The sequence below is a fragment of the Microcebus murinus genome, chromosome 9 (genome assembly GCF_040939455.1).
Source record: "Microcebus murinus isolate Inina chromosome 9, M.murinus_Inina_mat1.0, whole genome shotgun sequence".
Taxonomy (NCBI): domain Eukaryota; kingdom Metazoa; phylum Chordata; class Mammalia; order Primates; family Cheirogaleidae; genus Microcebus; species Microcebus murinus.
The window spans coordinates 71463162-71476976 of record NC_134112.1 but is presented as its reverse complement, the minus strand read 5'-3'; the positions used below and the strand labels follow the sequence as shown (position 1 = coordinate 71476976).

At 37.5% G+C, this 13815-nt stretch overlaps 1 protein-coding gene across 16 annotated transcripts in view; it reads right to left on the bottom strand.

The window, feature by feature from the left end:
* The window catches only part of ST7 (suppression of tumorigenicity 7), a 232379-nt gene that overhangs the window by 92300 nt on the left and 126264 nt on the right, over positions 1–13815 (bottom strand). For all 16 annotated transcript variants that reach the window (XR_012921021.1, XR_012921022.1, XM_012761077.2 and 13 more), the window contains one exon: positions 6604–6763. Coding sequence is in view for 13 of the 16 variants with exons in the window: in XM_012761077.2 (XP_012616531.1) it covers positions 6604–6763 (160 nt within the window). In the remaining 3 variants the exon portion in view is untranslated. The remainder of the gene's footprint in view (positions 1–6603; positions 6764–13815) is intronic.

Sequence of the window (13815 nt, the reverse complement as noted above, 5' to 3'; positions counted from 1 at the left end):
GGTCTATAGTTTTCTTTTTTTTGTTGCTTCCTTTCCTGGTTTTGGTAACAGGGTGATATTGGCTTCATAAAACGTGTTGGGGATAATTCCTTCCTTCTTGATGTTGTGGAATAATTTATGCAGGATAGGTACCAGTTGTTCTTTGTAGGTCTGATAAAATTCAGGTGTGAAACCATCTGGTACAGGACTTTTCTTTTTAGGAAGGTTTTTATTGTTGCTTCAATATCAGTACTTGATATAGGTCTGTTCAGGAATTCTATTTCTTCCTGATTGAGGCTGTGTGTTTCTAAAAATGTGTCCATTTCCTCCACATTTTCAGGTTTATGTGCATAGAGGTTTTTATAGCATTCACAAATGATATTTTGTATTTCCATGGTATCAGTTGTACTTTCTCCTTTTTCATTCCTGATTGAGCTTATTAGAGTCCTTTCTTTTCTGCTTCTCCTTAGTCTAGCAGGAGGCATGTCAATTTTGTTTATTTTTTTGAAGAACCAACTTTTTGTTTTATTACTCTTCTGTATTTTTTTTGTTATTGATTTCATTTAGTTCTGCTTTGATCTTTGTTATTTCTTTTCTTCTGGGGGGTTTGGGGTTGGTTTGCTCATCCTATCCCAGTTCTTTGAGATGATTCATTACATTGCTAATTTGTGATCTGTCTATCTTTTGGATGTAGGCATTTATGGATATAAATTTCCTCTCAAGACTGTTTTAGCTGTGTCCCACAGAATTTGATAACATGTCTCCTTTATTATTTAGTTGAAAGAATCTTAATTTCCACTTTAACCCGATAATTGTTCAGCAAAAGGTTGTTTAGTTTTCATGACTTTGTGTAGAGATGAGAGTTTCTGTTGGAGTTCATTTCTAACTTTATTCTACTGTGGTCTGAGAAAATGCATGGTATAATTTCTATTTTTTTAAATTTGTTGAATCATGCTTAATGGCCTAGGATATGGTCAATCTTAGAGAATGTCCCATGTGCTGATGAGAAAAATGCATATTCAATGGTTTTTGGGTAGAATGTTCTATAAATGTCAGTCAAGCCTTAGAGTTCGATTTAAGTCCATTGTTTCTTTGTTTACTTTCTGTTTGGAGGATCTGTCCTGTCCTGTCAGAGGGGTGTTGAAGTCCCCAGCTATTACAGTGCTGCTGTTTATTATTTTGTTTAGATCAAGTAGGATTTCCTTTATGAATCTGGGTGCACCTGAGTTAGGTGCATAAATTTTATAATTTTTATGTCTTCTCATTGAATTGTACCCTTCACCATATAGTGACCATATTTGTCTTTCATTACTTTTGTTGATTTGAAGACTAAATTATCTGAAATCAGAACTGCTATGCCTGCTTTCTTTGGCTTCCATTTGCATGGAATATTGTTTTCCATCCCTTCACCTTGGGTCTGAATGCATCCTTGTGGGTTAGATGTGTTTCCTGAAGTCTGATAAATTAATGCTTCCCAATTTGTTCTTTTTGCTTAAGATTTCTTTTGGATGATTTTACACTAGTAAGTGTTTATTGTGTTGTTCCGTGTGTAACACTGTTCTGACTACTTCCTGGAGGGCAGGAGGTAAACAGGTGAAAAACCATACCATGGTCATGGGTTGGCAGAATTAACATTGTTAAAATGTCTATACTACCCAAAGTGATCTACAGATTCAATGCAATCCCTATTAAAATATGAACATCATTTTTTTGCAGATCTAGAAAAAAATAATCCTATGCTTCATATGGAACCAGAGAAAACTCCATATAGCAAAAGCAATCTTAAGCAAAAAGAACAAATTGGGAAACATTAATTTATCAGATTTCACCTAGACTATAAGGCTATAATAACTAAAACAGCATGGTATTGGCACAAGAACAGAGACACTGACCAATGGAACAGAACTGAGAACCCGGGTATAAAACCATCCTCATATAGCCATTTAATCTTTGAAAAAGCAGACAAAAACATACACTGGGGAAAAGAATTCTTATTCAATAAATGGTGCTGGGGAAATTAGGTAGCCACATGTAGAAGACTGAAACAGGATCTGCACCTCTCACCTCTCACAAAAATCAACTCATGGTGGATAACAGACTTAAGCCTAAGACATGAAACTATAAGAATTCTAGAAGAAAATGTTGGAAAAATTCTTATAGACATTGGCCTAGGGAAAGAATTTATGAAGAAGACCCCAAAGGCAATCACAGCAACAACGAAAATAAATAAATGATACCTGGTCAAATTAAAAAGCTTCTGTGCAGCGAAGGAAACTATCACAAGAGCAAATGTACAACCTACAGCAGGCGTCCTCAAACTATGGCCCGCAGGACACATGCGGGCGCTTTTGCCCGTTTGTTTTTTTACTTCAAAATAAGATATGTGCAGTGTGCATAGGAATTTGTTCATAGTTTTTTAAAACTATAGTCCGGTCCTCCAACGGTATGAGGGACAGTGAACTGGACCCCTGTTTAAAAAGTTTCAGGACCCCTGACCTACAGAATGGGAGAAAATATTCACATGTTACACATCCGGTAAAGGATGATAACTAGAATCTATATAGAACTCAGGAAAATCAGCAAGAAAAAAAATCAAAGAACCCTATCAAAAGGTGGGCAGAAACTTTTCAAAAGAAGACAGATTAATGGCCAAGAAACATATTAAAAAAAATGCTCAACATCTCTAATGGTCAGGGAAATGCAAATCAAAACCACAATGAGATTATCACTAAACTCCAGTGAGAATGGCCTTTATCAAAAAGTCCCAAAACAATAAATGTTGGCATGGCTGAGGAGAGAGCTCCCACTTATAAGTGAGTACAGGTGATATTTGTTTTTCCACTCCTGAGATACTTCACTTAGGATAATGGCTTCTGGGTTCATCCAAATTACTGCAAAAGACACTATTTCATTTTTTCATACAGCTGAGTAATATTCCATGGTATATACATACCACATTTCTTTATCCACTCCTCAGCTAATGGACACTTACTTTGATTCCCTATCTTTGCAATTCTGACTTGTGCTGCAACAAACATATCAGTGCAGGTGTCTTTCTGATATAATGACTTCTTTTCCTTTGCATAGGTACCCAGTAGTGGGATTGCTGGATGGAATGGTAGGTCTACTTTTAGTTCTGTGAGGAATCACCATACTGTTTTCCATAGTGGTTGTACTAGTTTGCATTCCTACCCACAGTGTATAATGTTCCCTTTTTATTGCATCCATGCCAACATCTATTGTTTTTTGACTTTTTAATAATGGCTATTCTGACATGGGTAGGGTAGTATCTCACTGTGATTTTAATTTGCATTCTTCTGATGACTAGTGATATTGAGCATTTTTTCAAATATTTGTTGGTCATTTATATATTTTCCTTTGAAAAATATCTGTTCATATCTTTTGTCCACTTTTTAATGGGTTTTTTTTTCTTGTTCATTATAGTTCCTTGTAGATTTTGGATATTAATACTTTGTGAATATTTTCTACAGAATTCTTTAGGTTGTCTATTTATTCTGTTCTTTTTTTTTTCTTTTGAGACAGAGTCTCACTTTGTTGCCTGGGCTAGAGTGCTGTGGCATCAGCCTAGCTCACAGCAACCTCAAACTCCTGGGCTCAAGCGATCCTCTTGCCTCAGCCTTCTAGGTAGCTTGGACTACAGGCACGCACCACCATGCTTGGCTAATTTTTTCTATTTTTAGTCGTCCAGCTAATTTCTTTCTATTTTTAGTAGAGACAGAGTCTCTCTCTTGCTCAGGCTGATCTCAAACTCCTGAGCTCAAGCAATCCTCCCACCTTAGCCTCCCAGAGTGCTAAGATTATAGGTGTGAGCCACCGTGCCCAGCCTATTTACTCTGTTCTTTAAGGAAAGAGCTACACTGAATTTTCATATGGACCAATGTTTATAACCAATATTTTCAATTTATTTTTAACTTTTTTCAGTGATTTTCTTAAGTAATCACTGCCATTAAACTGCCTTTGCCAACATCCATGAGACTCTGTTGGTCACATTATATTACATGGAAGATTGAGCAAAGGGGTGTCTTATGACGCTCCAAGAAAAATCTGTATCTTCACCCTTCTGTTATTAAGGCAACAGTCATTTTATTATTAGGAAGGCAATAGGGATTTTTACGCAAATCTCTCTGTTTTAAGGAAATACACTGTTATCCTCAGCTTTGGACCTACTTTTTCTTTTACATTTAGCTGACACCAGACTACGAAATAGAAAGCGATTAAGGGTAGAGATAAATGCAACAATGCACTTTTATGGTATTTTGCTTATTCAAAAATAAAAATCACCACAAGAAAAAAGAAAATGGCTTTGGTCCCATGGTATATGGTACTTCCATACTAGCACGCATGTTTGTTGAGCTGAGTTAGCTAAATATTAGAAGCTCAATGTTAAGGAGAAGCAGGAAGATTGAGGCCTAAATATACTTAGACAAGGTAATTTCCATTTTTCTAAAGATAATTATTTGAACATTGTTATGAGATCAGATCGTAAATGCTACATCTATTACACATGAAATGAATGGAAATATGGAATGCATAGCAGGCACTCAGTAACTAGTGGAATTGAATTAATACTAGTGGAATTGAATTAATAATATTCAAAAGCTCAGTGTTAGCCAGGTAAAAACTTATTATAGATAAAACTGAGAATTTCCATGGTTATTATTGTTGAATATATTTTTAAAAAGGGCTTGGTTTCTCCCTTACAAAGCTGCTATTACAGCACTTAGAATAGTATCAACATTCATATAATGAATAAGGCTTAATCAAGGCATCCACTAAGACAGCCAGCAAAATAATAGTGACAATAAAAAGAGTATGAACTTTTCATTGCATTAAGTAGTGATGTCAAGAGATTTAAATCTAGAAGCGAGAGAGGGCAAACTTTAGTGAAAATATAAATGTATACAATATAAAGAATGGCTTCAAATGAGGATGCTTTCTGTTGTCAATCTGTTAATTTTCTACAATGTTCTATTTCATTCAAAGACTAGAGTCAAGATAAGAGCACATTTAATCTGTAGGGTATTCATATCAGATGCAAAGTAGTGGCAATTATCCACAACTGCTCATGCTTGATGACTGAATGATCAAGATTCCTCATTAGAATAATAAGCCACATTTATTACAGTAGCTGGTTAAAGCAATGTTTTGCTCTGCTCAGGTCCCTACTATTCACAAAGTCGATGAGTTTACAGAGTCCCAGACAATTTTGCTACCTGGGTGGTGCCATCTCTCACGTGTGTACCCTTCAGGTTAAATGAATGTGTACCAACAACTGCCCATACCACTCATGGCTGGCTGGCAAATGGTCTATTAAAAGAACACTGACTCAACATCAGGAACAAAATGTATGTACAATGTTCCTAGAGGCTTATAACCTAGCTAGACACTTATGAAATGTGGATTGAGTTATTCTAGAGTGGAAGAAAAAATATCTAACCTAGCTCTTTTAATTTCTTCCTTTTTATCCTTTAAGTCTCAGAATTGATGCTTTCTCCTTCAAGAAGCAACCCCTTTCTCCCAGTTTGGGTCAGCATCCCCTCCTTTGTTTCCCATTGCATTGTATGTTTTCTTCATACAATCAAAGCACTTATTTCTTTGTGTTCTGCAATAGACAGAGAGTTCCCTGGGGAAAAGAACCTGGACTTCTTTGTAATCATAATAATTCAGAAGAACCTGTATAAGACAAGGTTCACAACAGGTACTTAGAAAATGTGTACTGAGTTGATAAAGAGGTTGAGCTAAGAAATTATATTCTTCCTTCTTGTAAGAGAAGAAAGTACAGTCTTTGCATGTACTCATGTGTTCATGTGAGTTTCAAAGAAATAGCAGACACTGTGCAAGATGCTAGAAATACTGCAATAAAACAGTACCTTAAAAATTCAATGCAATTTAATACATGTTGCCATGGGTAAAAATATTAAGGATGAATCAAAGTGGAGCAATATAGTGTATAACCTATCACAGAAGGCCTCCCAGGAGGTGACATTTGGTTTGGGTAGTGATGAATGAACGAGGGAAAAAAGGGGACAGACTTCTTCTAGGCAGAGTGTCATGAGAAACATGGTATGCTTAGGAAATGAAAAGTAGCTTCATGTGGCCAGAAAACTGGACTTTAAGGAAAGGGACTAGCTTGTGACAAAAAGTTTTGAATGCCCAGAGTTGGCAAGATAGGTTAGAAGCAGCTTATGCTGTGCTAAGGAATCTGGGCTTTATTTTCAGTGGAATGGGAATCAATGAAACCTTATAAGTAGAGGAGTGATGTGATCAGAGCTAGTGAGATACAAGATTCTACAATTATCATGGAAGAAAATGGATCCATTTATTAAGTTTGAGAAACTACAGACAAGGAGGCTGGAGCCTCAGGTTGGAAACATTGACCTAAATGATCAAACAGAAGAAGTAAAGTTAACAAGATCAATATTTCCTTTCCCTGGGATGCTTATACCCTAACTTTTCTGATACAGCTTGTCAACTCCCTGGGAACATGAGCTGCATTTTTCTCTGAAGAATAATTTTTAAATAACAACATTCTTACTGTCTTATATTCATAATAATTTAGTAAGGGTAAGCAAATAATATTGCAAACTGAAGGACTTTCCATACCTGAGACACTCTGCCTGTTGGAATCTGAGTCCCCATTACTGGAGTTAGAATTGTTGGAGGAGTTGTTGTCAACCCCTCCCAGAAGGGGGCGCAAGTGGCTTACTGAGACTTGTTCAATGAATGAAGTTCCGTACTTGCGAAAATACCACCATTCAAATATCTAGAACAGAAAAATAATAAGCGTGTTTATGATTCTTGTTACCGTTTATGACTTTTGTACACATGCCCATAAAGTATGTTATATTTACTAACTCTATCCACCTTAAATACTTCAACAATTTTTAATCCAAAAATTGTTTATTCTAAAAATAAAAACACCAATGACACTTAAAATTATCAATGTGGTTTTCTCTGCTTAATACTGGTTTCAAAAAATCTACTAACTACAATCATTAACAGTTAACGGACACTGTTAAGAACTGTTTATTGTTTTTCTCCAAATTTATATAAGATTCAAATAACAAGAGCATCATAGCTGAAAGCCAACTCCAGAAATATGGCTTATCCTACATTCAAATTCTTGGCACTTTATATTCTGACTTGGTAAAATTTTTAAGAGCAAAATTTCTTTGTTTTCTTTAGTAAGACCTCCTTTAGTAAGAGAAATGCTGGTTTTACAGAACAAAAGAATGAGAGGTATCCCATTTCCTGTGTAGATGGTACCCAACTGCCAAGACTCAGCATTATTCCACTTGCTGAAAAGTGCTTTATAAACACAAGCATCTGTTGTACACCATTAATGTTTCCTAGTTCACAAGCTTACTAATCATTATGTACTGTGAATTCCAAAAGAGAAAAGAAATAATTTTCATTAATAAAAGGAGGGACAATGATGCTCACATGACTAGATCGAAGTCAGGACTTCCTAAGTACCAGAAAAGCAAGTGACCTCCCCTCGTCCTTCTCACCTGGACCCCTCAGCTTCTACAGTGAACATTTCCAATCACTCTTCAAAGTCCCACATCCATTTCTCTCCCCTCTCTGACTTAGAATTTTTTTTCCTTAAGCAGTCACAAATCATTGCACAGAAGAAATTTAAGAATCAACTATATCCTAGAATCTCATAGGATAGCTATATTTTTATAACATAGAATGTGTAATTAATATCAAATGAATTAACTTTATTCTTACTTATTTCATAAAAACAAGATTTCATTATCTACTCTAGGATGGACTTTGGATTATTATTTAAAAACTGATGTTTTCTCTCTTCTATTATATCAAAGATCTAAAAATATATAAAGAACATCTATGAGTGACCAGAGGAAGTATTAACCAAATGAAATGTTTCCAATCCTATAATAGGACACCTTGATTTAATTCCAGGGAGTTACTCCTTCTGACTACAGGTTGAGTATCCCTTATCCTAAATGCTTAAGACCAAAACTATTATGGATTTTGAATGTATTTTTCAGATTTTGGAATTTTGTATTATACTGGTTGAACATCCCTAATTCAAAAATCCAAAACACTCCAATGAACATTTCCTTTGAGTGTCGTGTTGGGCATTCAAAACTTTTCAGATTTTGGAGCATTTTGGATTTTAAATTTTCATATTTGGGATGCTCAAGCAGTATATGAGTTTTTACATGTTAAAACATTCAAGCAATTTCTCTTGGCACAGTGGGGAGAATATATTATGAAAGTTAAGAAGGAACAAGACTAATCTGTAACATCCAGAATATCAGAAATGAGAGATTTTCTTTGAAGAAGGGAGAAAGTTCAAAATGGCAAATGTATAGACCATAGATCCAGAAGGGAGTGAGTTATTTGATTTATTTGAACATCAGTTTCTTCAACTGTAAAGTAGAAATATTTATCTCAAGGGCCCTTAATTTTCAAACCAACCCATGTAAGAACACTTAGTTCAGTGCCTGCTGCATAGTCAATTTTCAAACTGTAACAGCAAAGCTACCATTTATTATGTTAATGATATCCATGCCTCCTCACATATTTCTAGGAGTCACCCCTCTTTTTGCCATTCAACAATTCAGGTTAGCACAGCATCTTGTCTGTTACTAGGTTGTTGGTGGAAAGTCCTGGAAATCATTGTGACAGTGATACAGTTCTGACTATTCAACAAAGCCCTCGGGAGATTGATGACTTTGCCTTTATTAGAAGAGAAGGAAGACTCAAAGGACCCAGAACACTGGTCGCAGAACTGGCAGTGGCTCTCAGTCACTAGTGGAGGACAGCCTTCTTTGCCTCAAGCCTTTGCTTTGCTTTCTATATTGTGCTGCTGCGGCATCTGCCAGGCCTTAGTTCATTCATTCGATCACACAGCACTAAGTGTTCCATACCCATCATGAGCTGAGCTCCAGAATCACAAAGACTTGACTTCTGCCACTACAAGTCCATGCCACAGATCCACAATGCCCCCCACAAGTTGCTCCTGGCATGCCTGTACCAATATCACATAAAAAAAAATCCTCAGCATTCTTCAGATTTCTCAGTTCCTCCAGCAGAACCACAGAATGTCAGCACTAAAAGGGACCTTAAAGGACTATGTACACAGTCCATTTACCAATGAGGAATGAGGACTATCATTCAAGACACAATGACCTGACCAAAGTCACATAGCTAAATAGTCACTTAGCTGGAAGCCCCAGCTCTCTGCCACTAACTTACCAAGTCCCTATAATAAGACCCCTTTTTATAACTCCTTTGCTTCATGTGAACAAACCCAGACAGATGTAGCCTCCCATTTCCCTTTTCAAATCTGCATTTCCAAGTGCCCTCTGACACTATCCCTCTGTGCTTTCTCAGCTATAAAAACCAATCCAGAAATAGTCTATCAAATAGGACCAGATAATCCATCCTAAGATATCAATGGCTCATATAAACTAGACATTTGCATTATAATAAGAGATAGACCTTCCACCCAGTATTTCTAATGAAGTAATAACAGACCTCAGTAAAGGCTGGGTTATTCGTGCAGCTGTCTTGTATGTGGGGTTATCTTCTCAGACCTATCATATCACAGCAGTAGTACAACTCTTGCTGTGTATGGGGTACACAAGTATAAAGAAGGACTGCTACTGTATACAGGGGATAATAGTATAAAGGAGGACCTCTGTTCTTCCAATTTGTATTGAATGAACAACTACGAAAGGAAGAAGGGAAGAATCTGAAGCCTTCTGAAACTTCAAACCAAGTCTACTAATTTGGGGTCTTAGCATAACAATCTTTCCCTTATCCTGAAACACGTCAGGCTTTGGGCAAAGCACCTGGAGCTGCACAGATCCAAATGGACAGATGGTGTTATCTAATGCGCACATATTTGGTGTCACTTTGAATTCTTTTCCCTGGTGCATACCTACAATGTAAACAGCAAAGCTCTCATAAACAAATTTAGATTTTAAAAGTAGATCTCGGACATGCTAGTAGCTTGATGGGCCTGCCACAGTGGAACACAAAACAGTTTTTAATTTGACAGATAATCAAAAAATTAAAATATAAATTTATACATGTCATTGTTTTAAAAAGTTAATCTTGCTAATGCTTTTTTCCTACTCACAAATTATACAGGTTACAAATTTTCCTACTCCACCTCACAAATTATACAGGTGAAATAAGATAGAAACTAAAAAGCATCACTTGGGTTTGTCATTCAGGTAGTCAACAGTGACCCTACCATCTAGTTTAAAGGCAAAAGCCCTTTAAACTAGATATCTGGGTTGTGTGACTTTGGTTGGTTCTCTTGATTCTCTGGGGCCCAGTTTTCTAATGTGTAAAATGAAGTCACAGTAAACACTCAGTTAATGCTGGATGAAGGGAGGGAGTTTGGGATGATTAGAAGACTAGATGGATGGATGGATGGATGGATGGATGGATGGATGGATGGATGGATGGAAGTTTGAATGATGGATGATAAGGGCTGGCCCAACTGATGTAATGGGATATAGTCTAAATAAACAGCAGGATTGATAAAAAGGTTTTATGTTCATTTTGTTTGTTATAAAAAAAAAAAAAGAGGCTCACACATATTTGTAGCAGGGGAAAAATCCAGTGGAAAGAGAGAAATGAAAGGTGGGAAGGAGTACAAATGACCAAGAGACATGATGCCAACAGCCCAGGATGCATATCCATCCTATCTTGAAAAGGTAACCTACCACTTCTTGCTCTAAAACAGGAAGAAAGAGAAAGATGAATGGACATTCTATCTTGGAAAGTATGGTGTGCTATGAACTATTTCACAAGTAAGAAGGCAACAAAAGGATAAAAACTCCACTAATCTCAGTGGAGGTGCAGGTAAGGTTTATCTTCTGGGAATAGGGAGGTGGGGAGGAAATTGAGAATGAGAGGGTTGAGGAAGTGGTTTGGACCTATACACTACAAGGCAGAAGGCACATAAGCTACACTCAGGACAAAAATGATATTAAAACAAAGACCCATTTGTCAAGGACCCTGTGCTCTCCTCCATTACTACTTGACAGAAGTAGAGAGGATGACCAAGGAGGGCTGGAGCTAAGAGCTGGAGGTAGAGATCTAGATTTGCAACTGGCCTAAGGTGCAAACTTGTCTCATCTTTACCTGCAGGAAGGGAACAAAAATCTGACAGAGGTGTAATCCTAGCACTTTAGGAGATCAAGGTAGGAGGACTGCTTGAGGTAAGGAATTCAAGACCAGCCTGAACAAGAGCAAGACCCCGTCTCTACAAAAAAATTAGCCGGGCATGGTGGCGAGCACCTGTAGTCCCAGCTACCCGGAGGATGAGGCAGGAGGATCACTCAAGCCCAGGAGTTTGAGGTTGCTGTGAGCTAGGCTGATGCCATGGCACTCTAGCCCGGGCAACACAATGAGACTCTATCTCAAATAAATAAATAAATAAATAAGTAAAAATGAATCTGACAGAGGGATGGGAAAAAAGGCCCTTCCATCACACTTTGCAGACCTAAAAGTTGAATCTTTACTGAAGATGCCTAGATTCTTCTTATCCAGTAAGACCTCCTTTTCTTTTGAATTGTAAATTCTTTATATAAAACACTTTATGAGTCAGGGACTTTCCTATATGTTTTTTTTTGTTTGTTTGTTTGGTTGGTTGGTTGGTTTTGGTTTTCTGGCAAAAGGGGATCATCTGGGTTGTTGATAAAGGAGATAAACCAAGGAAGCTGAGACGTTAGTTACAATAACATCCGTAATCTTTTTAGTTTCCTTTTTCAATTCTCAAGCTATCCTTTTCTCCATACCCACTGATCCTTTTAAAGTTCCTCCCAATTCCTTGACAGACAGAACTTTTTTTTAAGCTCTTGGTTTCTGTATGTTTTGTTTAGAAATATTAAATACCTACTAGTGGGTCTTGGCCTCCAGCTTCCTATATCTCAGTCCCCTGTTCTCCTAAACAGTTGTGGGGGCTATGTAAAGGGCTGACATGTATGCCCTTCCACCCACCCCTTTTCTGAACGCCTGTTGACAAAGCTTTAAGAAAAGAGAAAAGACAGGGAGGTAAGGCTCTTTTCAAGGTCAACAGCTAGTGATCCATCCCCACCTTGGCATCTGTACATTCACAGGATGAGATTTTCCACTGTAGCATTAATTACTGTGGCCTGGAAGGGAGAGTCACACTTCTGGGTGAAGTCATGGAGACCACTGTGAACTGGGAGAAGCCAGCCTGTGTCATTCGTCCCAAGCCCTGACAGCTCATACTGTGATGGCAGCTGTCCTCTAGGTGCCTCCTCTAAAAATTCCGATTCAGTTGGTCGGGGGTGTATTTGGAATCCATCATTTCAAACAAGCTCCCATTTAATTCTGTTGCAGTCAGTTAATTCATTTACTCACTGGATCTTCTGTGCTTTCAACAAATATGTCCTAAGTATTTACTCTGGCATTATAGGTACAGGGTATACAGTAGTATATAAAAACACAAATATGGTCCCTGTCTTTGTGATGCTTCCATTCTAGAGAGAAAGATGACAATATATGATCACACAAACAAAATATAATTATAAATTGTGGTAAATGTTGGTCCATGTTCTACACTGGCCAAATCTGACCTAATCCATGGCCGGCAGGAAAAAGAAAAACTGCACTACCCAATCGTTATCTACCTTCCCCAAAACATACTTCTTTTATATCCGATCCATGAACCAATTCTTTTTTTACTATTCTAATTTTTTTCACTTTCTTGTTCTTGATTCTGACTTTCAAAAGTTATGCCCTGGATGCCTTTTTATATCTCTTTATTATTGATACACACACATAACAACACGCACACACATTACTAGGCATATAGCAATATATCTATACATGTCAATACAACATACAGCATTTTCTCCATTCTACCACCATTTTGAGAAAATCAAGAGGAGCTTTTTCTGTACATATCCACCTTACTACTCTCAAAAGCAAAAGCAAAATCCAGAAATTTTCTCCACTGAAATAAACATTGCCTGTAGAGGCTGGACGTGCCTTTGCTAGCAGATATAAGACCAAATTGGCAGATTTGGACTGTGATAACAGGTGCAGCTCTTATGGCTGGAACTGGACTGGGATGAGAAGACTCGTGCCAAGTGGGCAGAGAGGCACCTTGAAGGTAAGCAAGGGAGAGAGCTACCTGGATGGGTATGGCTACAGGAGCCAACAAGGCAGAGTGAGCTAGGTGGTATGGCAAACTCATTGCTGGTTTTCAACTTGTGAAATTTAAGAACTATCAGTGAAAGCTAGTCAAATATACACCTATCTATTTTTAAACACATTAGTGTAAAACACAGCAGCATTTGCCAAGTAAATTTTATTTCTATGTATATTTGTTCAGTTAATTGACTTTTTCTTCACAAAGGAAGTACCAGGGTTTTTGTTTGTTTTTACCTCCCTTCTCCTAAGAAATCAAATTGCATGATAATTTCAGTATGCAGCACAGGAATCCTGAGGGTCCCCAAACAACCAATTTCCCCAAGGGCAGCCTGCACTTTGAATGTTCATGGCAGGCTCTCAGAACATTGCTTAGGGGAGAACAGTTAGGTAATTGTCTCCCTGGTGCCAGGAAACAAACCACTAAGCACTTCCATGCACATAGCTATTTTGCAAAGCACCTGATCCTTTACCTCAATGCTGCCTCTCCCTGAAATGCATTTGGCAGAAAAGGATAGTGGTTCAATAGAGACCTCACCGTGGGTTCATTTCAAGGTCTAGCAAAGCTGAGTCCCTTCAGGCTAGACAATACCAGTGTCAACAATCTCTAAAGCAGGAGCCTAAAGCTCTCAAGAGCTACTT